The following is a 26,059-nucleotide window of genomic DNA, read 5'->3' as shown; positions in this document are numbered from 1 at the left end:
AATAATTTATTTATATATAATAGTATATATAGTATATATTATTTATTTCTAAATACTTTATATATAAATTTATAGATAAAATTTTATTAATTTACATTAGTTAAAATACTTCTTGTGTGCCTACTGTGTGCCCCCGTACTGAAATTCCAGTGAACAGAAATCCTTAATTTCTTTTTTGAGCATTTTGGTTACTTTTATTTAAAAAAAAATCCTTTTCCAAGGGCAGCAAAGTGAATTAAAGGTCAGAATGAAATCAGGTAGGCTTCTCACAGGAGGGTGTCAGAGGTGGGGAGGGGGGGCCCTTGCAGAAGCTGTGCGAATGACTGGCACGGAGAAGTCCATTCCTTGGGCCACTAAATAGGTTTGAATGGGCTCTGGTCTTCTTCTGGTGCAACCATAGTTTCATTTTTCTTGGGACAAATTTAAAGGTAGGTGAATTAGTTCTGGGTGTCAGTTTCACACACAGTGCTCTGTGCCTTTAGGGTGAAGGTGAGCCTGAGGTTGGCGTACTGTGTGGAGGTGGGATTGTCCATGGTTCTTTAGATGGGAGCTCCACATTGCCAACAGTCTCCTTAATTGTATTTACTTATTTTTCCAATGTGTATTTATTTTCAGTTACTTGAAAGAGTGACAGACAGTTTTCCATCCACTGGTTCACTCCCCAGATGCCTGCAGAGCCTGGGCCGGGCCATGCTGAAGCAGTCTGGAACCCCAGTCATGTCTCCCATGTGGAGGCGGCAGCCCAAACACGGGCCTGCGTCTGCTGCCTCCCAGGTGCCTTGGCGGGAAGCTGGCTCTGGAGACAGAGGCGCCAGGACTTGAATTGCACGTGGATATGGGATGCAGGCACCTCAAGTGGCAGCGTAACCTGCTGCGCCACAGTGCTGTCCCCTTAATTTTAATGAAACCTAATATATCATTTTCTTTGTATACGTTAAAAGCTATTTCTTGTCCTTTATTTTAAAAAATCTTTGCTTGTTCAGTGGTCATGGTTGTTATTTTCTTATCTAGACTCTTACCTTTTATATTTAGATCTATAATCTATGTGGAAACTATTTTTGTTTAGTGTGAAGTATGGGTTAGAATTTTCATATAGATGTCCTTGGACATGGAAGTATGGAAAGAGTAGATGTGGAGGAAGATTTGTAGGTTCTGGTTTCTTGTACATTCAGATATGTGGTGATATCCGTCACCGAACCTTGTTACTTGGTATGGAATGTAACAAAGCTACCTCCTGTGGGGACTATGGCGAAGGAGCATCCCCGGGCTAGACAGTGAGCAGTCGAAAGAATAAAGGGCCTCAACTCGGCATTAAGAAAGAAAGAGCAGCCTCCAGGCTGGCGTTGTGGCACACAGCTTAGGCAGATTAAGCAATTAGCTTGTGGTGCTGGCGTTCCATGTTGGAGTGCTGCTTGAGTCCTGGGCGCTCTCGGTTCCCTGCCGATGTGCCTGAGAAAGCAGTGCTTGGTGGCTCAAGTACTTGGTTGCTGCCATCCACATAGGAGACTCGGATGGAGTTCCAGACTCCTGGCTTTGGCCCAGCCCAGCCCCAGTCCACATGACCATATGGGGAGTGACCTAGTGACAGAAGATCTCACTCTGACTTTCCTTCTCTCTCTCTGTTGCTCTTCCTTTCATATAAGTAAATGAATCTTTAAAAAGAAAAAAAAAGAAAGGGAAGGGATAGAGAATTTCAAATTCAGGGTTTCTGGGGTAAGATTTCGAAATCAACAAGCTTGAAGTATGGAGTGTCTGTGCTCTTTTGACATGAAAATAATTGGTATACGAGAGGTAGCTATTGGGTTGGTATTGCAGCACAGCAGATTAAGCGGCCACTGCAATACTGGTATCCCATATGTGCACCAGTTTGAGTCTCATCTCCATCCGATCCGGCTTCCTACTGGTGCGCCTAGAAAAGCAACAGAAGATGGCTCAAGTGCTTGGACCCCTGCCCTCCATGTAGGAGACCTGGAAAAGACTCCTGACTCTTGGCTTTGACCTGGCCCATCCCCGACCATTGCCTCCATTTGGGGAGTACACCAGCAGATGCAAGATCTCTCTTCTCTGTCTTTCCCTCTCTCTGCAACTCTGCCTTTCACATAAATAAATAAATAAATAAATAAATAAACAAAACAAAAGGGGTGGTAGTTATTATCAGGCTGAAACAAGTATTTGTAAATCTCTTGAATCATTTATGGGTCAGATTTTCAAGAAAGTGCAAAGGACACATGAGCCAGGTTGTTGTTTCTGATCCCTCGCCCGAGAGATCAGGTGTAAGTCTTTCATGTTTTCGTGTTACAGGTGGCAGTGTGGCCAGTGTCTGGCACTGTAGGGCAGTTTTGTCACATTTCTGAAAACTCCAGTTGGAAATAACACCTTTACAACTTTGCTTTGTGAAAATTGAGTTGGAGAATTAAATTTTTTCTTTAGTCTGCTTAAAAATATAGTAAATGAATTAGATGTTTGAAACTCTAGCAACTAACCTTCATAACCTGATTGTTGCCTTAACTAAGTAAATTTTAATTTCATAGATACAGATACTTTAAAAATTCTCATCTGTTTTTTTAATCCTCGTGTGCCTACCTTAAGTTCTGTATAAGTATTTTTCTTGTTTTTAAAGATTTATTTATTTATTTATTTGGAAGATAGAGAAGGAAGGGAGGGAGGGAGGAAGGAAGGAAGGAAGGAAGGAAGGAAGGAAGGAAGGAAGGAAGGAAGGAAGAAAGGGAAGGAAAGAAAAGAAGGAAACAAAAGAGAGACAGAGAGGTCTTCCATCTGCTGGTTCACTCCCCAGATGGCCACAATGGCCGCAGCTGAGCCGATCCAAAGCCTGGAGCCAGGAGCTTCTTCAGGTCTTCCACGTGGGTTCAGGGGCCCAAGGACTTGGGCCATCTTCTGCTGCTTTCCCAGGTCATTAGCAGAGACCTGGATCAGCAGAACAACAGCTAGGACTTGAATGGGTACCCATATGGGTTGCCGGCATCACAGGCAGAGGCTTAACCTTCCATGCCACAGTGCTGGCCCCATAAGTAATTTTCAAAATGGAGAAGGATGCCATGTTAAATATTGTAAAGTGTTAAAATGTGTTGAAGGATTGTAGAATACGGACCACCACCATATTTCAGCCTGACTTGCCAGAAGTTAACATCTTTTGTAGGAGCTAATATAAATCTATGTGTCTTTGTAAAAGTAATTGAAGATATTGATGGATAAACAGTGATATCCAGAGATGAGAGATGTATATTGAAGCAAATATTAAATATGTTAATTATAGGGTTTAGATGATCAGCATATGAGTGTCATTGTACAATTCTTTCAGCCTCTCTGTCTTACAAATTTTATAATGAAATGTTAACAAGATTCCCAGTGTAATTACCTGCACGTGAAACATCAGGGCTAAACAGTGCAGTTAAAGAGTTCAAGGTCTACCTGCCACATTAATGACCAGGTGTGTGTTCATTGCAGGTGAAGTTCAGTGAACTGACCGTTGACATGTTCCGGATGCTGCAAGCCTTGGAGAGGGAGCCAATGAATTTAGCTTCCCAGATGAATAAACCAGGAATGCAGGTGACCTTCTCTTGACACTTCTGTTCTCAGCCCATTTTTCAACAAATGCCTTAAATGTGAATAATGGGTTCTGTTGATACGACACAAAGAAGCAGATCTGCATAGTGACAGCAATTTTGAGCAAAGAGGATATTTGATCGAAAGATTAGGGGAAACGGCATAGATAATTATGTGTCAAATATAGTTTTTATGATATTGTCTTCTCTGGGAAAATGCAGGAATCAGGTGACAAGCCTACCAGACGAGAAAATCCTCACAAGTATCTCCTTTACAAACCAACCTTCAGCCAGCTGTACACGTTCTTAGCAGCATCTTTTAAGGTATGTGTGACCCAGCAGTGTTTGTCCTGTAAGGACAGTGTCCCCTGAGTGCAATGCGAGAGCCTCTCTTCTCTGAATAGGTGCGTCAGGAGTTTCGGTAAAATATGAAAAATGAAAAACTGACTTTAGAATGAAGATCCTGATCAAAGCTATTTGGGAATAGAGATCCCTTACGGTACTGTGAATGTTCCTCACTGTTGATTAATGAGAACATTAAGTATCATTCTCCTTTCTCTAGGCGTTTATTACTAAACACCTTTAGCTGTAATACTCAACGCAGACCTGAGCAGACTGCACAGGCACGGAATCCGTGAAACATTTTGTCGTCTGAAGCAACTAGGAGAAATAGGGATGTGCTTCCCAGAGGTGCCCATCCTTAGTCAGGATCATTACTTCTCCAGTTCAGGTGTTCCCAGAACATTCTCCAGATGGAGTTGTGGAAGCAGAGAATGTCTTCACAGAGTGTGGCAGTTGTGATAGATTATAGATTTTTTTTAAAGATTTTATTTATTTATTTGAGAGGCAGAGTTATAGACAGAGAGAGGGAGAGACAGATAGAGGTCTTCCATCTGCTGGTTCACTCCCCAAATGGCTGCAATGGCTGTAGCTGCGCCAATCCAAATCCAGGAGCCAGGAGCTTCTTCCGGGTCTCCCACGTGGGTCCTTGGGCCCTCTTCTACTGCTTTCCCAGGCCATAGCAGAGAGCTGGATTGGAAGTGGAGCAGCTGGGACTTGAACAGGCACTCATTTGGGATGCCAGTGCTGCTGGCTGAGGCTTGGCCCACTACACCACAGTGTCAGCCCCAGATTATAGATTAATAATGGATCCAGAGCCGGCGCCGTGGCTCAATAGGCTAATCCTCCACCTTGGTTGGGGCGCCGGATTCTGTCCCGGTTGCCCCTCTTCCAGGCCAGCTCTCTGCTATGGCCAGGGAGTGCAGTGGAGGATGGCCCAGGTGCTTGGGCCCTGCACCCCATGGGAGACCAGGAAAAGCACCTGGATCCTGGCTCCTGGCTTCGGATCAGCACGTTGCGCCGGCTGCAGCGGCGGCCATTGGAGGGTGAACCAACGGCAAAGGAAGACCTTTCTCTCTCTGTCTCTCTCTGTCCACTCTGCCTGTCAAAAATTAAAAAAAAAAAAAAAAAAAAAAAAAAAGGATCCGTACTGTGTAGGTCATTTTACCTCAGAAGCACCAAAAAAAAAAAAAAAAAGGCAATTAAGTTGGGTTCTTGTTTCCCCTACAGCTTCATCATGAATTCTAAATGCGGCTGCCTGGTTTTTCCATTTGCTGGTTTGTATTTGTGATTCTCTTTCATTTCAGGAGCTGCCTGCCAACAGCGTGCTTCTGATTTACCTGTCAGCCACTGGCGTTTTCCCCACAGGTCGTTCTGATAGTGAAGGTACAATAAAGGAATGCTCCCTGTCGTGAGCAGGGCTTGAATTCTCCTTATTTTCTACAAGACAATGGCCCACAGCACACAGACCCTCTCAAGATTGCTGGAAAGGCTTCCAGATTTGCAACCTGGCCCATTTATTAAATTTGGCAATCTTTCAGATACCTCCAGTCTGTTTTATTTGATGAAATATTGCATGTTGAAGCACAAAAATCATCAGAAAATTCAGATATTAAATGCATGCTTCACTATCAAACTTATTAAAAACTTTATGTATAAAGCATCATATATATAATTAAATATATAAATAAACTGGGTATATATTATATTTCCAGTTCAACATTTTGAATTTGCAAAGGCTGATGGTGTAACCAAGCCTGATTATTTGCTTCACATCATGAGAAGACCCGGCCAGTCAGTGGCTGTACCAGGGCCAAAAGTCCTTGTAGAAATCAATGCAGTTTTGTAACTGAAAGTTCAAGTCCTTGTTATGATTTTTTTTTCTATCCTTTCTTTTTTTTTGTTTTATTTTGTTTCTATGGATTTAATCTATAGAATACTGGGATGCTGTTTCAGAATAAAAACTTAAAACTGTCCAGAATCTGAGTCCAGTAATTGGTGAATAGATGAAAAAACACGGCCATTAAAACTTTATCTGGGGGAAAAAGTTTCTCGACATCTGTAACATTTTCCTCTTCATCTGTTTGTTGAAATTTGCATTCCTTTATAAAATGCATGTCCCTGCCATCTTCCTTGCATGACCTACAGCTTCTCTGAAAATGCTAAAAATGAAGGAACAAAATAGATCTCAGTAGTGTTTCACTTGCAGTGATTTTCTTAAAGGGATAGAATATAACACAACATTAAAAGTGATACTAAATCTTAAACTACTTTACTTTTTTTGGTAATAAAGTTTGTGACTTTATTTATATATAATGATTTCTGTAGCTTAACATATATTGTTAAATCAGGCTTTTCACCGTTTAACATATCGGTCTCTTCTTTTTCAACATACCATAGGTTATAAATGAGTAGTCCTTTAAGAGAGACTGTCCAAACATACTGCAGTTGCTCTTTGGTTTAGAAAAGAGTTCAGCTAATTCATATGACCAGCTGGATAGGATTATCATCAGAACCATAATTCAAGTTGCTGATAAAATTGTAATAATAATGAATTTTCCACATATTAAATCTTGACAATGTAGCTCATAAAAATGAAGGCTTTTTTCAACGAGAATTTTCAAATTCCATTTCAATTTTTCCCAAAAATTTTACAATTAGTGTCTTATTTAAAATTTTATTTTTAAAAGATTAAGCTTTCAGCCTGCAACCATCTTTGTAAAATAATTTTGTTGAACCCGTTACTTCCATTTTACTTGAAGAGTAAGTCATTTTGGACATCCTGGGTCTTCGTCCCTTTTATTGCTTGGAGTCCTAGCATGCAGAAGCTTCCTGCTTTATTTTTCATGGTAGCCTGGGTGAAGAACTGATGAGTCATCAAATTTTTTAAAAGATCTTGAACAGGCAACCTGCTGAACTCATTTAATACTGCATTACATTAAAATGTTAAATTTGAAAATAATTCAGATGTTTTATAAACATCTTACACTGTGTCCATGAGAGGTTCACACAGTGATTTTACACTTGAACAGCAGGTTACCGTCGCTCTCCAGCTGAAGTCTAGGATTCTTTTCCTTGTTTTTATAGGTCCTTACGATTTTGGAGGTGTGCTTACTAACAGTAACCGCGATATTATAAATGGAGATGCTATCCACAAACGGAATCAACCACACAAGGAGATGCACTGGTATGTACTACGGGACCTCCCACTTATGTAAAAAGTATAGCTCTCTTTCTCTTAAACTATTAAGTGAAAGGGGGACTTTTGTCTAGTACTAGAAAGATTCCAAATCAACTAGTGCTAATAGCCCTCATTTGGGTTCCAGCAATATTTTAGGCTCCGACTATCACAGGAAATTAGTATTTGGGGTTGATGTTCATTGAACAGATATTTTATGGAGTATCCATGATGTGTCAGGCTGTTTAGTCACTGGGGAGGTCTCAGAAAACAAGCTTGCATTCTAGTTGGAGAAGACAGGAAATAGGTTCAGAAATAAATGCTACAACAGCACATGATACCTGTTAGCTTCAGTACGAACTCTTAATGGAAGGTTCTGGTGGTACGCTACAGCACCAGTGAACTCAGTTGTACAATTTCCAGTAGAATTCTTGTCTGTGAAAGCTTGTTCTTTTTCCCAAGAAGTCCCTTCACTGCTTTGGCTATTACTGGTGATAGAGTTTCTCTATCCAAGAGATAGTAGTCTGGTTATAAGGAAAACTGGACTTGTCCAAAACTGTGGGGAAGGGAGGGCAGGCAAGTACATGTGTTAGAGTATGTATAGTAGCTAAAGTTGCCCAAGCCACACATTAGTGCTGTCATTTACCTTAGTTGTCAAGTATTTATATTAGAAAAACTGAACAAATATATGAAAAGGTACCCAAGATCACTCATCCTCAGGGAAATGCAAATCAAAAGCACAAGGAGGTTATCCACTGCCACCTATTAGGATGGCTATTCTCAAAAAAAGAGATGAGATGCCAGTAAGGTACCTGTGTCCCATAACAAGTACCTGGATTCAGTTCCCTGATCCGGCTCCTGATTGCTGCTTCCTGCCAATGCAGACCCCAGGGGAGTGTATAATGAGCTACAACGGCTCAGCTGATTGGGTTCCTGCCACCACAAGGGAGAGCGCCACCTTCACCCCTGCTGGGGCAGGGGCGCATCATGTTGTGAGAATTTGGGGAATGAGCCAGCAGATGAAGGATCCTTCTCTCTCCATCCCCTTCCTCCTCCACTCTCCCTTTCAAATAAATAAAAATTAAAACCTAATTTTTAATATCTTGTGTGTGTATAGAATGAAGTGTTCATCCATAAAAAAGGGACGTGTTGCCGTTTGTCGTAGCGTTTGTGAACCTGGACGTCATCATGCTAAGTGAAATAAGCCAGACACAGAGAGACAGACCATGCATGATCTCACTTACATGTGGAATCTAAAGCAGTTGAACTCACAGAAGCAGAGAGTGGTGTCTGCCCGAGATGGGGGACTAGGGGGAGTGGGGAGACGGTGGTCAAGGTGTATTACCCCCGGTTCTGGTGAGCTGAAGACCAGGATGGCGGCCAAAGTCAGCAGTGCTGTGCTGCTTACTACACGCCTGCTAAAAGAGTAGGTCTTAAGTGTCTTCACCACACTCACACACACACACACACACTCACACATCTTATGTGGGGATGGAGGTGTTGATTCATCTGGTCATGATAATCACTAGTCAGTGAATACATATGTCAAATCAAGGTGTGGTACAACGTGAATATATGCAATTATTGTTTTTCAGTTAAAAATGACTTGTATTTGAAACATTGAGTTTTGAAGATACTGCTCATTGTCATGTCATTTTGTATATTTATGTTCATTTACAGTAATATTTATATACATATACACTTTGTCCTGGGAAGAGCATGCACCAGGATTCCAGCTGCCTTAAATAGGGCCTCACAAATGCGTGGGACTGGGCTTCAGCCTGTGGGTCCAGCAGGTGGCCTGGGGGCTAGCGGTGCAGTCTGCAGCAAGCACCCTGGGATTTCCGTTGCAGGCGTCCAGAGGAAGTGTAAAGAGCAGTAGAAGGGGTTTCCCTACTTGCCATTGGCAATAAGATGTAGCTTGAAATATCAGAAGCCTGTAAAACAGAGATTGAGAAGTACACTGAAGTACTAATCTGTGTTATTACCTCTTGTTTTCAAAGCACATTGTCACAAAGAGCTTTGAAATGTCAGATAAGTTCCATATGCTAACTCTTGAGATTTCCGTGCTGAGTGTGTCATCCTTAAATGTATAGATTTCTCTTCAGCTTAGATATTCTTGAGAACTGATTGTCTGAACTTTTTCTCTTTTCAAATAAAAGTAACTTGGCCATTCCACTAAATGCATAAGTTTTTGTCCTTTGCTTAATCAATCATTGTTTTCTTCTCTATTGCTGTGATGAAAAAGAGATAGGAGGAGACCAAACTGAAGAATAAGATTTCTGAGCCTCTGTGGCTCGGCCAGTGCAGTGACACAGTTCTTCATTGTTGTTTTCTCAGCCTTCATCCTGGAGATCTGTATCCGTTCACCAGGAAGCCCCTGTTCATCATTGTGGATTCGTCCAATAGCGTTGCCTACAAGGTGAGCTCCGCCGGTGCGGATGCCTGGAGACTTGATGGCACCAGCCCAGAGGTTCCCACTCTTGACGTGGGCCTTTTGTTTTGCTTTATTTGATTTGATTTTACAGTTTGTATTTAGTGTTTCTTTTCTTTTGAGGTTGTGCATGCTAGTCAGGATCTGGTGCTATGAATAGAAACAAGAAGAAAACGCATGAATGGACACTCAGAGGAAAATAATAAATCCTCCTGCAGGAAAAAAAAATTCAAGATTTCCAAGATCTCTGGTGGGAGGTTTATTTTTGTTATATAACCCAGAATAACTTTCATTTTAGAGGTAGAGGTATATGGGTGAATTTCATTTCACTTCCTAGTTCTGAAACTTTTTCCCATCTACATATTGAGCTGCTGCAGTTTGAGTGAAACTTCTATCTCGTGTTATACAGGTGTAGTCTTTGAATATCGACTGACTGTTTCACATACACTGTGTGTGGGGAGGGAGGGATGAGAGAGAGAGAATCAGAAAAGACAGATGGCCCTGAATGTTGAAATAAGTAACAGAGGTCTAACTTGAATTTCCTTTGCTTTATATGTATACCTGTTATTGAAGTAATGACTTTCTTTCTTTTTTAAAAAACAATTCTTTATTTATTTATTTGAAAGGCAAAGTTACTGAGAGAGAGGGGGAAAGGCAGAAAGAGATTGTCCACATTCACTGATTCACTCCCCCAAATGACCACAATGGCCAGGGCTGGGCCAGGCAGAAGCCAGAAGCCTCCTTTGGGTCTCCTGCATGGGTGGCAGGGGCCCAAGCCCTTGGACCATCTTCCATTGCTTTTCCCCAGCCATTAGCAGGGGAGCTGGATCAGAATTAGAGCAGCCAGAACTTGAACTGGCACACATATGGGTTGCCAATGCCACAGTGGTGGCTTAACATGCCAGTCTTTGAACCAGTGATTTTCAATGATCAAAAAGAATGCCAGCAGCCAAACACTTTAAGGTTGAATATTGGAACTCCACTGTAGTAATTTACAGAGAAGTGAACACACAGTCCTTTGTACCTGGTTGGAATGATTCACAGGTGATAAATGTACAGAAACACTCTGGACGCATGTTTAAAAACTGCTTCTGTTGTATGTGTTCATCCTTGCAATTAGATGGAAAGTCCACCATTTGTAGGTTTATTTCAGGAGAGCAATGGAAATGTCTGGGAGCGAAGACCACTGAACGTGTATGTTTTTCATTTAGTTTTCATGTTCAGTTTCACTTTTTAAAATTAAACTCTGAGTTCCAGGAGTGTTCCACCTACCCTGAATTTTTCAGAGTGTTTCTTGCTACCCATTTTGTCAAGTTTAATATTACAACTTCTGATTATTGGGAAAGCTAGCTGTATCCTTTAATAAGTTATGTGTGGTGGTTTGTGGGTTGGGAGAGAGGATGAGAGACTGCTGAAGGGAAAGTTTAGGGGCTACCCCCACTTAAACCTAAAAAAAATAGAAGAGGCCAGGCATTTTGTCTTCACAGAATTCAAAAGAAACATTCTATGATTGTCAGTGAAAGGAATCAGTTATACCACAGTTTGGATGATGAGGCAGAATGTGTGGCTACACCAGGTCACATGTATTGTCTAACATGATCCAGCGTGCATGTAGTCTGTTTCAACATCCTGTTCATTTCTCTCAGCCTGATTGGACATGATTGGAGACCACCTTTTTTCATCTCGACAGTGTCATTCATTGTATGGGCCTGCTATTTCTAGAGCAGTTTGGATGTAGAATGAGTGTTGGATGCTGATCTTTAACACCATTGTGCGTAATTGGAAATGTATTGACTCAATTATTTGCCATGATTTGATTCTAATTTCAATATTCTGGTGCCCAGCACAACCGTGGAACAGAAAGAGGCTTTTGTTTGCATTGATGGCACATGTGGTGTCTATCAAGAATTAATTGTCTGGAACATACTGATCAGAAATGAAATGAGGGCTGCATATGTAGTAGTCATATCAGACCATGGCACAGACCAATTTGGTCTTTTTAAAAATCTTATTAGTGTGGATCTTTAGCACAGCAGTTAAGGTGCTGCTTGGGACTCCCACATCCCACATCTGAATGTCTGAGTGCTGATGTGCTTCCAATTCCAGCTTCCCTCTAACGTGTACCAGGTAGCAGCATGTATTAGCTCAAGTACTTGGGTGCCTGCCACCATGTGGAAGACCTGGCTTGAGGTCTGGCTCCTGGTTTCAGCCTGGCCCTGCCTTGGCCTTTCCAAGCATTTGGGTAGTGAACCAGTAGGTGGAAGATCTCTTTCTGTCTCTCTCTGTTTCTCCTCATTTCAAATAAAAATAAATAACATTTAGGCCGGCGCCGTGGCTCAATAGGCTAATCCTCCACCTTGCGGCGCCGGCACACCGGGTTCTAGTCCCGGTCGGGGCACCGGATTCTGTCCCGGTTGCCCCTCTTCCAGGCCAGCTCTCTGCTATGGCCAGGGAGTGCAGTGGAGGATGGCCCAGGTGCTTGGGCCCTGCACCCCATGGGAAACCAGGAAAAGCACCTGGATCCTGGCTCCTGCCATCGGATCAGCGCGGTGCGCCGGCTGCAGCGGCGGCCATTGGAGGGTGAACCAACGGCAAAGGAAGACCTTTCTCTCTCTGTCTCTCTCTCTCACTGTCCACTCTGCCTGTCAAAAATAAAAAAAAAAAATAAATAAATAAATAAAAATAAAAAAAAAATAAAAATAAAAATAAAAAAAAATAAATAACATTTAAAAAAAATAGTAATACTTAAAGAATTTAATTCAAGTATGCCCTTCTCTCTGATAATATATGAAGGTGTCTGAAACTTTTCTCACAAAAGCATATGCAAAGAAGTCTCAAATTACCGTTTGCAAGTTTTTAATGAAAAAGAGCTGGTGATTTCTATATTGTTTCTTGAGTACTTGCTTTTTATATTTCATCCATATGGATGTTTTGTGACTACATGTATGTTTCATACATGTTTTATTCATTGAAACACAGTGTTTTGTACATATTTCTTCACTTAAATGTTACTTTTTTGTTTTTATGTAAGTAACACATGCACATAAACCTGTGGTTCTCAATTTTTCCTGTGCATCAGCAACATGCAGAGCCCTTGTGGCTGGACCCCGTTTCCTATGATTCACTCGCCCTGGGCTGAGCCTTAGCTGTCAGTGTTTTTTGGAGACTGCTTCCAGCGAGCTCTCAGGGGTAGAGACATGTGGGCAGGATGTTCCTCGAGGTTGTCTGAAACCAGTTGTCTCCTGCTCTCCTGCCTGCCCTTCTTTGCCTCTTCCCAGCAGCCAAAACTTCCATGCTTGTTTGCTGATTGTTTTGATTTTTACTTTGATGTGTATCCACCATTTTTCTAAATAATATGCTAGGATTGATAGTTCTTGATTCATCAGTTTTCGGCATTATGAGTTGATTTCCTGCTATGAAAGAGAGGTGCAGCTCTATTTCCTTTTCCCATTCTCCACTCAAGTTTGTATCCTTTCCATACTTCTATCTACACAATAGATGATTTTGGTAAAGATAATATTATCCATATAATCTTAACTGAATATCTGTGCTTATGTTATTATAACTGTAAAACGCTTATAGGAACTTAGCTACCAGTAAACTCTGATTACTTGTCCTTTCATATGCAATTTGCACTTTTCCTGAAATAACTACTTCTCCGTCCGTGTTATTTTTCTGAACTTATCAGCAGCCCTACCCAGCCTCTCATGAATTGTCTGAATCTTCTTCCAGCTCGCCTAGACAGCTGGTCTCTTAGTTAGTTTGTCTTTGAGGTGAGTTGTCTGCGGGGTAGAGCACCTGGCCTGGTGCCCTTCCCTGGTGCTACACAGCCCTCATTGCAGAATCTCCCTCATTCTTATCCTGGCGGCTCTGCTGTATTGGCTACTCTGCTCCAGAATCTGGTGTTGTCTTCTCTCTGGCTTCACCGTCTTATTTTGGCACAGCGTCTTCCTGAGAAAGGTGACTGTGATCTAAATAGCTTCTGCAGGTGTCTCTCATTTACTCTCATATTTTAATGATGGCTTTGGTACAGGTTAGAAATTATTTCCCTTCTAAACTTGGAAGACTGGTGCAATGTTTTCCAGCATCCAGTATTTCTTTATATACAGACATATACCTATTATACACACATATACCTGTATCACACATTTATAATTATCTTGCTTTTTATCTTTGAGAATATCGGTGATCATTTAAAAATCCTTCTCCCTGCCTGCTGTCTATTTTCTTCTGCATTGATTTGTTTCTTTTTGGGGTTGCCTGTATCTATCTATTTATCTATCTATCTCTCTCTCCCTCCCTCCCTCCCTCCCTCCCTCCCTCCCTCCCTTCTTTCCTTCCTTCCAAGATTTACTTGTTGGAGGGGCCAGTGCTGTGGCACAGCAGGTAAAGCTGCCGCCTGCAGTGCCAGCATCCCATATGGGCAAAAGTTCTAGTCCTGACTGCTCCACTTCCAATTTGGCTCTCTGCTATGGCCTGGGAAAACAGTAGAAGATGGTCCAAGTACTTGGGTCCCTGCACCCATGTGGGAGACCTGGAAGAAGCTCCTGTCTCCTGGCTTCAGATCGGTGCAGCTCAGGCCATTGTGGCCATCTGGGGAGTGAACCAGCAGATGGAAGACCTCTCTCTCTCTTCCTCTCCTTCTCTCTCTATGTAACTCTGACTTTCAACTAAATAAATGAACCTTTAAAGAAAAAAAGATTTAGTTGTTGGAAAGGCAGAGTTAGAGGGAGAAGGAGGACTGAGAAAGATCAATTTTCTATCTTCTGGTTCACTCCCCACGTGGCTGCAATGACTAGGGCTCCACCAGGCAGAAGCCAGGTACCTGGAACTCCACCCCGTCTCCCCCAGATGTGGGCGGGGACCAAGCACTAGGGCCATCTTGTACTCCCTGCCCAGGTGCATTAGCAGAGAGCTCGATCGGAAGTGGGCAGAGAACTGCTATGGGATGCCAGCGGTCTGTGCCTTTCGTGTTCGTGACTTTCCTCAGTATTGTCATCCTTACTTGTCTTTGCCATTTCAGAATGCAGTCTAGCAAACAGGTTGAAAACAACAAGGGTGTAGCCAGGCCTTGTCTCATTCAAACCAGGTAATTCATGTCAGTATTATAACATGGGCTGTCACATTTACCAGATAAAATATAACTATTCTGACTGGAATGTAATTGTTACCAACATGTCGTCTCTTTCTGAAATGTGTGTGTGTTTATATGTATATACATATACGTATACATATATGTATGTTTATATAAGATTTATTTATTTATTGGGAAGATAGAGTTACAGAGAGAAGAGGCAGAGAGAGATCTTCCATCTGCTGATTCACTCTCCAAATGGCCACAGCTGGCAGGGCTGGGCCAACCAAAGCCAGGAACCAGGAGTTTCATCTGGGTCTCTCACATGAGAGCAGGGACCCAAGCACTTGGGCCATCTTCTGCTGCTTTCGTAGCCCCTATATGCATATATCTTTGTTACCTGTGTCTCTTATGTTGGTTGATTAATTGAAGGCCCTGTTGTCCTTCCTTCATGCTTAAAGAAACTTTCCCTTTGGATGTTCAGTATCTCACCGATGTTCCCAGAACCAGTCTGCTTCATTGCTTCATTTGCACACTAGTCTGAACCCTGTTTTGGAGGAGAGTGATTGAACTACTCCCGAGAGCTGTGTGACAGGAGTGGCCTCTATGTGACTCTTAGATTTCCTTTGAGATAAACCAGGCAAGTTGATTGGCCTTACCTTTAGTAATGTAATAGTAGTGAAAGTTAAAAAAAAATAAATGCCCTTGATTCAGCTGTCTTTTCCTTGGAAGCAAATCCTTTTGAGCACTTAAATATTTATAGCAGCTGGATCCCTGCCAGTGAACATGACTTCCATGTTTGTAAAAACAGGCATATTTATGTAAACAGCCTCTTCCTGAAGTCTGTGACGTCTGCAGATTGCTCCGTTCTATTAAAAGGTCCACAACGAGGTTCTGGTTCTGCCCATCAGCCTCACTCTCGTTCCTTTCCTTGCTGTTTTGAAAGACATTCTCTGTGCTCTTGGCATTCTGTAGTTCTATTGCGATGGTTTGGCTTAGCCCCTTGGTACTTGCCAAAGTTGGGACTTCTTAAGTTGATAAGCTAGAGTTTTTCAGTACTGCTGGGAAGTTCTCTGCCATCATCTCTTTGAATATTTTTTTAATTTTTTTTTTAATTTGACAGAATTAGACAGTGAGAGAGAGAGAGAGAGAGACAGAAAGAAAGGTCTTCCTTCTGTTGGTTCAACCCCCAAATGGCCACTACAACCGGAGCTACGCCAATCCGAAGCCAGGAGCCAGGAGCTTGCTCCTGGTCTCCCATGTGGATGCGGGGCCCAAGCACTTGGGCCATCCTCCACTGCTTTCCAGGGCCACAGCAGAGAGCTGGACTGGAAGAGGAGCAACCAGGACTAGAACCTGGCACCCATATGGGATGCTGGCGCCGCAGACAGAGAATTAACCAAGTGAGCCACGGCACTGGCCCCATCTCTTTGAATATGATTCCATCCTAGCCTCTCTCCTTCGGGAACTCTTATTAAATACGTGTGGTACACATTGCACTATGTCTTCCACATCTCCTAAGCTCGTGTCTGTATTTTCTTCCATCATTTTGTTTGTATAGTTTATTTGAACCTAGCTGTTTCTAAATTCTTGCTTCATCTTTGTCTAACTTGTTAAATTGCCAGTTGAGTTTCATGTCAGTTATGGTGTTTTTCACTTTTGTAAGTTCTGTGTGGTTCTTTTAAGAACATTCCATTGTGGATGCCAGGAGCCAGGAGCCTCTTCTAGGTCTCCCATGAGGGTGCAGGGGCCCAAGCACTTGGGCCACCTACTGCTTTCCCAGGCCATAGCAGAGAGCTGGATCAGAAGTAGAGCAGCTGGGACTGGAACTGGTGTCCATATGGGATGCTGGCATTGAGTGCTGGGGCATGCAATCCCAGCTGCTCCACTTCCGATCCACCTCCTTGTTAATGCACCCAGGAAAGCAGCAGAAGGTGGCCCAAGGACTTGAGCCCCTGCACCCATGTGGGAGACTGGAAGAAGCTCCTGGCTTTATCCTGGCCTAGACCCAGCCATTGCAGCCATTTGAAAGTGAGGCAGGAGATGGAAGATCTCCCTCTCTCCCTCCTTCCCTCCCTCCCTCCCTCCCTCCCTCTCCCTCTCCCTCTCCCTCTCCTTCTCCCTCTCCCTCTCCCTCTTCCTTTTCCTCTCCCTCTCTCCCGCACACACTGTATCTCTGCCTTTCAAATAATATTTTTTAAAAAATGTATCCCCCCTCAGCTCTTAAAAAAAGATTATTTGATTGGTAAGAGGTAAAGAGAGAGAGGGAGAGACAGAGAGAAAGAGCTCCCATCTATTGGTTTACTCCCCAAATGGTCATAGTAGATGGGACTGGATCAGGGCGAAGCCACACGCCAGAACCTTCCTCTGGGTCTCCCACATGAGTGGCAAGGACCCAAGTACTTCTTACGCCATCTGCTGCTTTCTCAGGCTCATTAGCAGTGAGCTAGATTGGAAGCTGAGCAGCAGAGACTTGAACCCGTGCTCCAATATGGAAAGTTGGCATTGCAAGCATTGGCTTAAGCAGCTGTGCCCCAATGCCAGCCCTCCTCAACACTTTTTAGGTACCTTTCTTACTTTATTTTTCTAGATAATCATGACAGGTAATTTTTATATCGGGACTACTGGTGCCATGCACTGTATGTATACACATTTAATCCTCACACAACCCAATATGGTACTTTTATTATTCTCATTTTACTGATAAGGAAAGGAAGGCACATGAAAGTTAAGTTGCTGAAGGTCATACACAGAACTAGTATATGCCAAAGTTGGGACAAACAGCATTTTGCTGTAAAGTCTGTGCTGTTAACTGTACTCTGTGCTGTGTTTTCATATGTAGTACTTTCCATCTGATGAAACTATAGAACTTATTTTGCATCTTGTGCATTTTTACCTGCTACTTTTTATTTTTTCATTTTCTTTTTTTTTCTCCAGAAACCTTTTATTTAAGGTATACAAACTTCATGCACTTCATAAATACAACTTTAAGAACATAGTGATTCTTCCCACTGTATCTGCGTTCCCATACTTCTTCCCCTCCCTCTTCTCTTCCCATTCTTGTTTTTCACTAAGATCTATTTTTAATTAACTTTTTTTTTTTTTGACAGGCAGAGTGGACAGTGAGAGAGAAAGAGAGACAGAGAGAAAGGTCTTCCTTTGCTGTTGGTTCACCCTCCAATGGCTGCCGCGGCCGGCGCATCGTGCTGATCTGAAGGCAGGAGCCAGGTACTTATCCTGGTCTCCCATGTGGGTGCAGGGCCCAAGTACTTGGGCCATTCTCCACTGCACTCCCGGGCCACAGCAGAGAGCTGGCCTGAAAGAGGGGCAACCAGGACAGAATCCGGTGCCCCGACCGGGACTAGAACCCGGTGTGCCGGTGCCACAAGGTGGAGGATTAGCCTATTGAGCCACGTATAAAGTATAAACTTTATACTCATGAGATTAACTCTATACTAAGTAAAGAGTTCAACAGATAGTATGAGGAAAAAAACTTCCCCTCAACAGTCAAGGCAAGGGCTGTTCAACATCATTGCATCTTAAAGTGTCAATTTCACTTCTATAGTTTACCTTTAGTGTTCTATTAGTTACCATAGATCAGGGAGAATATGTGACATTGTCCTTTTGGGACTGGCTTATTTCACTAAGTATGATGTTTTCCAATTTCATCCATTTTGTTACAAACAACAGGATTTCATTTTTTTTTACCACTGTTTAGTAATTCATGGTGTACATATCCCATAATTTTTTTATCCAGTCTTCATTGACAAGCATTTGGGTTGATTTCTTATCTATTGTGAATTGAACTGCAATAAACATGGGGGTACAGATAACTCTTTTAGATGCTTATTTCATTTCCCTTGGGTTAATTCCTAGGAGTGGAAAGGCTGGGTCATTTGGTGGGTCTATATTCAAATTTCTGAGGTGTCTCCATACTGTCCTCCATAGTGGCTGCACCAGTTTATATTCCCACCAACAGTGGATTTGGGTGCCTTTTTCCCCACATCTTTGCCAGCATTTGTTATTTGTTGGTTTCTGTATGAGAGCCATTCTAACTGGGGTGAGGTGAAACCTCATTGTGGCTTTGATTTGAAATCCTTTGCCCGTTTCTTCACTGAGTTGTTTGTTTTGTTGTTGTTGAGTTTGAGTTCTTTATATATTTTGGTTATTAATCCTTTATCAGTTGCATAGTTTGCAAATAATTTCTCCCATTCTGTCTGTTACCTCTGCCCTTTGCTGAGTGTTTGTTTTGTAGTGCAGAAGCTTCTCAATTCGTTGTAATCCCATTTGTCAATTTTGGCTTTGATTGCCTGTGCCTCTAGGGTCTTTTCCAAGAACTGTTTGCCTGTGCCAATGTCTTGCAGTTTCCCCAATGTTCCCTAATAATTTGATAGTATGGGTCGTATATTTAGGTCTTAGATCCATGTTGAGTAGATTTTTGTGTAAAGTGTAAGGGAAGGGTCTTGCTTCACACTTGTGCTGCCTGAGTATATCCTTGGATTCACTGAGCCTTTTTCCTTCTCTGTAAAATAGCTTGTGGGGTCAGGCACTGTGGCACAGCAGGGTAAGCTGCTGCCAGGGACGTCTGCATCCTGTATCAGAGTGCCTGGTTCAACTCAGCTGTTCTCTGCTTCAGATCCAGCTTCCTGCTAATGCTCCTGGGAGGCAGTGAATGATGCCCAAGTACCTGGGTTCCTGCTACCCATATGGGAGACCAAATGGAGTTCCTGGCTTCAGCCTGGCCTAACCCTGGCTGCTGTGAGCATTTAGGGAGTGAACCAGCAAATGGAAGAAGTCTCTGCCACTCTGCTTTCAGATAAATAAGTAAACTTTTTAAAAATAATAATAATAATAATAAAATAGGTTACCAGTAGTGATATTTATAAGATTGTTATGATTATAGGTTAGGAGCTAAGAAGCCTATCAGAAACCAGATAGTATTCAGTAATTGGTAGGAATGACTATAAAATGACAGTATTTCTAAAAATAAAATAGCACACACACACACACACACACACACACTAAAAACACACACAACTCTACCCTGATTAGCTTGGTAGTATATGGTAAAAAAAAATCTAAATAAAATACTAGTAAATAGAAATAGACTTATTATCAGAATATCTGCCAAAAGAGTATCTGAATCATGCATTAAAGCTAAATATATGAAAATTAAGCAATATTAATATTGTGACATAAGGATAAATAAAACTCACTGCGTATCTGTAGTCATTTTGTAAAATGTAATAAAATTCAGTGTCTGTTCTTAACTAGAACACCAAATTCTGAGACGAACTTCTGTATTTAATACCCAACTTTATACTTAGGAACACTGATAGTATTTGCAATGAAACTTGGCAAGAAAAAAAGCAATACTTGCTATTATTGTGATAGAAACTTGTTTTGGGCCGGCGCCGCGGCTCACTAGGCTAATCCTCCACCTTGCGGCACCAGCACACCAGGTTCTAGTCCAGGTCAGGGCACCGGAGTCTGTCCCGGTTGCCCTTCTTCCAGGCCAGCTCTCTGCTGTGGCCCGGGAGTGCAGTGGAGGATGGCCCGAGTACTTGTGCCCTGCACCCCATGGGAGACCAGTATAAGTACCTGGCTCGTGCCATTGGATCAGCGCGGTGCGCTGGCTGCAGCGCACCAGCCGCGGCAGCCATTGGAGGGTGAACCAACAGCAAAGGAAGACCTTTCTCTCTGTCTCTCTCTCACTGTCCACTTTACCTGTCAAAAAAAAAACACACACACACACACACACACACACACTTGTTTTGGTCTTGACAAGAGTTCTATAACATTCTTAAAATAAAACAGTAACAAAAGTTGTTCAGACTTCTGAAAGGAGAAACAAAACAGGAATAATAGATACAAATTTCAGAAAGCGAGAAAAAAATCATTAGTTGTAGATAGTGTGATTTATATTTAGAAAATCCAAAGGAATCACTCCTCCCCCCAAAAAAAACCCAACTATTTGTAACTATCTAGCGTAACTATCCATTCAGCAAAATGGTTAGATATGATTTCTAGTCCTGGCTGCCATGCTTGTAATCCAGCTTCTGATCCAGTTTCCTGCCAATACACCTGGGAAGGCAGCGGGAGGTGGCCCAAATACTTGAACCTCTGCCACCCAAGTAGGAGACCCAAAATAATTCCCAGGTCCATTGATTTGCTGAAAGACCCACAGGACATAGCATATGGTCATACTGCTATGACTTACTACAGTAAAAGGAGTTGGAGCGAAATGAGCAAAAGAGAAAGGTCCCTGGATGAAGTAGAGAAAAAAACCAGGTGCAAACTCATGAGGGTCCTGTCGCGGTCATCCTGTCCCAGAGTCCACAAGATGCACTTTATCCCCCAGCCGTGAGCTGTGATAACACGGATTATATTGTCTGCCAGGGACACTTGTTAGGAACTCAGTGTCCAGGGTTTTTATTGGGAACTGGTCATGTGGGTGCTCTACCAGGCTCACATCAAAATGTCAGCCTCCTAGAAGGAAAACAGAGGTTCAGCCTACGCCATCTGGACTGCACAGTCTAGGCAAGGTGAACCTCTCCTGCCAATTCTGCTAATCGTGTGACCCCTCCCCTCAGCTAAGTGTTCAGAAGCCGACCAATGGTCAGCTACTAAGCAAACCTTTCAAAGCCTGTGCCTACTGTGCTGACTCTTCTCTACACAGTATTTAAAAAATAAGTCTGGGGTGGCCATCGTGGCACAGTGGGTTTAAGCTACTATTTGGGATACCCGCATTCCCCGTGTGTGGTTTGTGAACCAGCTACTCCACTCCCAATACAGCTTCCTGCAAATGCATTCTGGGAGGCAGCAGATGATGGCTCAAAAGTCTGGACTCCTGCCACCCACATGGGAGAACAGGATGGAGTTACTGGCTCCTGGCTTCTACCTGGCCCAGCTCTGCTGTTGCAAGCATTTGGTGAAGAGCCAGCAAATGGAAGATTTCTTTCTGTCTCTGCCTTTCAATTAGATGAAAATAAAGTTGTTTTGTTTTTTAAAAAAAAAAAAACAGAAAGAAGTCAGAAGAAAGTGGTTGGCTAGCTAGGAAAGCAGAGGAAAAGGAGAGCTTGGGAAATCAATGTTCTTTTTTAGAACTATCTGAAAATGCTCCAGATCCCAAACTGTCACTATTCAAAAGTTTTGGATTTCAGAGCATTTCAGATTTTTACAGTAGGGAGGCTTCACCTATATATATAGATTTTTTAAAGATTTTATTTATTTATTTGAAAGTTAAAGTTACACAGAGAGAGAAGGAGAGGCAGAGAGAGAGGTCTTCCATCCACTGGTTCACTCCCCAATTGGCCACAGCGACCAGAGCTGCGCCGATCCGAAGGCAGGAACCAGGAGCTTCTTCCAGGTCTCCCACGCAGGTGCAGAGGCCCTAGGACTTGGGCCATCTTCCACTGCTTTTCTAGGCCATAGCAGAGAGCTGGACTGGAAGTGGAACAGCCAGGACTCAAACTGGCACCCATATGAGATGCCGGCACTGTAGGCGGCGGCTTTACCCGCTACATCACAGTGATGGACCTGCTTAACCTATATTGTGAAATCTCTTCTCACCCATCTCTTCCTGTCAGGAATCACTATTGACTGTTTCTTGTTTATCCTTCAAGGCATTATAACAAATGCATATATAAAACAAAACATATATATAGTTGTTAGTTTTCTTAGCTATGTAAATGATGGTAGCATCCTGTGTACACTTCTGTATTGTCTTGCATTTAATAAGAAATAAGATCTTTCATATCATTTTTATAAAGAACTTTTTTTAAGTATTTATTTATTTATTATTTCAAAGAGTGACAGAGAAAGAGACACAGAGAGGGAGAAAAGATCTTCCATCCACTGGTTCATTTCCCAGATACATGCAACAGCCGTGGCAGAAGCCAGAAGCCGGGAACTCTTCCAGATGTCTCACATTAGTGGTAGCAAACAAAGTACTTTGACCATCACTTGCTGCCTCCCATGCACATTAACAGGAAGCTGGACTGGAAGCGAAGGTGGGACTAACCCCAGACACTCCCGTGTGGAGTGCAAGCTCCCTCACTGCACTGCGATAGCCAAACCCAAGAACTCATTTCTTTCTCATAGCTGCATATTTCACTGTATTTTCGAATGGTTATTCAGTTGTTTTCAATCCTTCACTATTGCTAACAGTGCTTCAAGGAACAACTGAATTTTTGTTATTTTTTGGGTTAGAGAGTGTTATGTGCAGGCAGCGTTCCCAGTTTTGGAAGTTCTGTGTTAATCACATGTGCATTTGAATTTAATGGATACAACCAAATTGTTTTCTAATATGTTTGTACTAAGTTATATTCCTGCCGTCTACCTTTGAGTGTGTGTGTCCCACATTCTTGCCAACAGTGTACAGTCTTAAACTTCTGGAATTGTTTCTTAACTGACAGGTAAAAAAGCAGTATTTTCAGTATAGCCTTGATTTTTCTCTTAATATCTGTAAGGTTGATCATCTTTTCATATATGTGAACCATTTATCTTTCTTTACTGTGAGTTCTGTTATCTTCCACCCCCTTTTCTATTGGGCCAGTAGGTTGTTTTCTTATGTGTGTGGAGAAACTCTTTATATATTGAGGTTAATCTTTTAGAATGTGAGTTTCACATTGTCTTCAGTTCATCATTGTATTTTTTTTTTTTAAGATTTATTTATTGAAAGGTGGAGTTACAGAGAGAGGCGGAGAGACAGAGAAGGAGAGAGATCTCCCATCTGCCAGTTTACTCCCTAAATGGCTGCAACAGCTGGGGCTGGGCCAGGCTGAAGCCAAGAGCCAGGAACTTCATCTGGGTCTTCCATGTGGGTGCAGGGGCCCAAGTACTTGAACCATTTTCCACTGCTTTCTTGGGCGCATTAAAGGGAGCTGGATTAGAAGTGAAGCAGCCAGGACTTGAACTGGTGCTCAGATGGGATACCAGTGTCACAGGTGGCAGCTTCACCCCTACTGTGCCACAATGTCAGCCCCATCATTTGGGTTTTTTGATTAGTTTAAGCTGTATTTCACTATGCACAGGCTTTTGACTTGTATATAATAACTAGGTTTATTAATCTTAGTTCATCATAATAGGAAGATCTTCCAGGTCTCTTACTATATTTTTTTTACCACTTTTATTTAATTTTCTACATTTAAATCTTTGCTGTATTTGGAATTTATCTTAGTATATGGGGGTGGGAGATGAGGAGAACCACCTTTTTTTCTAGATGGCTATCCAATTTTCCTGACCAATTTGAGTTTTTACCTTTATCATATATACAGAAGTCCTAAATGTTTGGGGGTCTAATTCTGGATTATTGATTCTAATCCACCCTTGAATCAGTGCCATGTATTTTTAATTACTGAGGCTTTAAAGTGTATTATAATATCTGATGAGTCTAGTTCTCCATCTTTGCTTTTCTTAGAGTCTTCCTGGATAATTAATTTTCCTACATGAACCTGAGATTTACCTTTTGTAGTTGTAGGGGGAAAAAAGATCTGTGGTTATTTTTGTTGAGATTGATTCAAACTTTAATAGATTGGTATAATGACATTTTAGAATGGATTCATCTCTAAGAACATAATATCTCTTTCCATTTGTTCAAGTCTTCATCTTTGTCATTCAGGAGTATGTTATAGTTATTTTTTTCATTTCTTATTAAATTTACTTCCAGGAGTGTTATCTTTCTTGTTGTTTTAACAAACAATTTATGATTTTACTTCTCATGTTGATCTACCCTTAGAGAAAGGATAGCCTTAATTATGCAGAGTTGTAGTTTGAATGTTAGTGCAATTTTCATTAAATTAAATTAACACCTTGACATTACAGTTTTATGCATCATTCTATCTGAACAGTTGCAATGAGCCACACTAAGAGATGGATCCATTCTTCACCTGCCTGGAAATCACTTTGGGCACCTTGGAGGCTGAGAGCCTGATCCTAGATCTTGGAACATTTGCTCTTTCGCACTAGTATGCCTTGCCCACTGGAAGAGTCTGTGGAGACAGCGACATGATTTCTCCCTGCAGCAACATATAGATGCCCTTATTTGAAAAATCAGTTGATCACTTACTTTATTGTTTTGACTGAAAACCTTTAAGAGAGCCTACGAGGCATGGTAATTGTATATGAATGGCAGTCTCCAACTCTTACTGATGTTTCTGTATCTACTCTTGAATTAACGGGCCCAGTCATTATGCAAATGATGTGCTTTGGAAAATTTCTAAGAAACGGTTTTTGGTAGGTCTTTAATGCCAGTTTTAAATTCTTGTATATTACAGAACTTCACAAACTTGTTTGGACAGCCCCTAGTGTGCTTGCTTTCTCCTACAGCATATCCAAAAGCTTTACAAGGTATGTTCCCTCATTACCTGGTGTCCTCATAGGTCGCTAATAACCACTGTCTACATTTTGAATAATACTGATCTTTGTTTTTCCTCCCATAATGATCACATGTGAGTTTTTGATGTTTAATGTGGCAGGTGTCAAAATGAAAAACACCCTGAAGCCTTCACAATAACTGGAGTTCTTTCATTCGGTGCTGTTAAGCTTTGAGATAATTTGCCCCTGAGAAAGATGGTCTTGTTCCTTGCTATTGATCTCCTGATTTATATACTTTGAAATTTGTTTTATAGTTGTTTTTTTGGCTGAATTGCCACGGCCATGTAATGTAGATTTACTAGATTTTTTATTTTTTTGACAGGCAGAGTTAGACAGTGAGAGAGAGAGACAGAGAGAAAGGCCTTCCTTCCATTGGTTCAACCCCAAATGGCCGCTACGGCCAGTACGCTGCGCTGATCCAAAGTCAGGAGCCAGGTGCTTCCTCCTAGTCTCCCGTGCGGGTGCAGGGCCCAAGCACTTGGGCCATCCTCCACTGCCTTCCCAGGCCACAGCAGACAGCTGGACTGGAAGAGGAGCAACCGGGACAGAATCCGGCGCCCCAACCAGGACTAGAACCCGGGGTGCCAGCGCCGCAGGCAGAGGATTAGCCTAGTGAGCCGCGGCAACGGCCGATTTACTAGATCTTTTGATTATATAGTATAGGCACCTTCTAAGACCAGAAGATGACTGGTCTAGAAAACTTCTCAGCTTGAGTATAAGAGTTAGGATATCCTAACTGGCACAACTTAAAGAGTTTCTTTTATTCACGTTCTACTTGTACTTCTTGCATAAAAGAACCTCTTCTATGGTTTGCCTGCCAGACAGGTTAGTGTTTTGGCCACTTCTCCAATGGCTGAGAATTAAAATTTTGTCCTCAGTGGATTGTCCTTCAAGGTGACACACACCATTGAGCTCCCCGCCATTTAGTAGGTGAAATACTAAATAAGCCGTAGTGCCGTCTTAGCAGTCCTTGTCACTGTCTCACTATCTCCCTGACTGGATAGTGCTGATGTCTGTGGGAGACGGCACTTTACTGCCGCTTACCAGCCAGAAGCCCGTCTGCTGACATAGCTTGACACAGGAAGTAAATGCCT

The 26,059-nt window shown here is 42.2% G+C and overlaps 1 protein-coding gene across 13 annotated transcripts in view; it reads left to right on the top strand.

The window, feature by feature from the left end:
* Window positions 1-26,059, top strand: part of SCAI (suppressor of cancer cell invasion) — a 166,576-nt gene that overhangs the window by 117,855 nt on the left and 22,662 nt on the right. For 11 of the 13 annotated variants that reach the window (XR_011382083.1, XM_070056857.1, XM_070056852.1 and 8 more), the window contains 6 exons: window positions 3,466-3,567; window positions 3,786-3,887; window positions 5,210-5,288; window positions 6,990-7,089; window positions 9,421-9,502; window positions 24,866-24,938. Coding sequence is in view for 11 of the 13 variants with exons in the window: in XM_070056857.1 (XP_069912958.1) it covers window positions 3,466-3,567; window positions 3,786-3,887; window positions 5,210-5,288; window positions 6,990-7,089; window positions 9,421-9,502; window positions 24,866-24,938 (538 nt within the window). In the remaining 2 variants the exon portion in view is untranslated. Of the gene's footprint in view, window positions 1-3,465; window positions 3,568-3,785; window positions 3,888-5,209; window positions 5,289-6,989; window positions 7,090-9,420; window positions 9,503-9,637; window positions 9,765-24,865; window positions 24,939-26,059 lie in introns of those variants that run through there. The other 2 variants (XR_011382101.1, XM_070056861.1) reach the window with 2 other exon arrangements.

This window comes from Oryctolagus cuniculus, chromosome 1 (assembly GCF_964237555.1).
Source record: "Oryctolagus cuniculus chromosome 1, mOryCun1.1, whole genome shotgun sequence".
Lineage (NCBI taxonomy): Eukaryota > Metazoa > Chordata > Mammalia > Lagomorpha > Leporidae > Oryctolagus > Oryctolagus cuniculus.
Note: the sequence above shows the minus strand (reverse complement) of the source record. Positions and strands in the feature narration are given on the sequence as shown.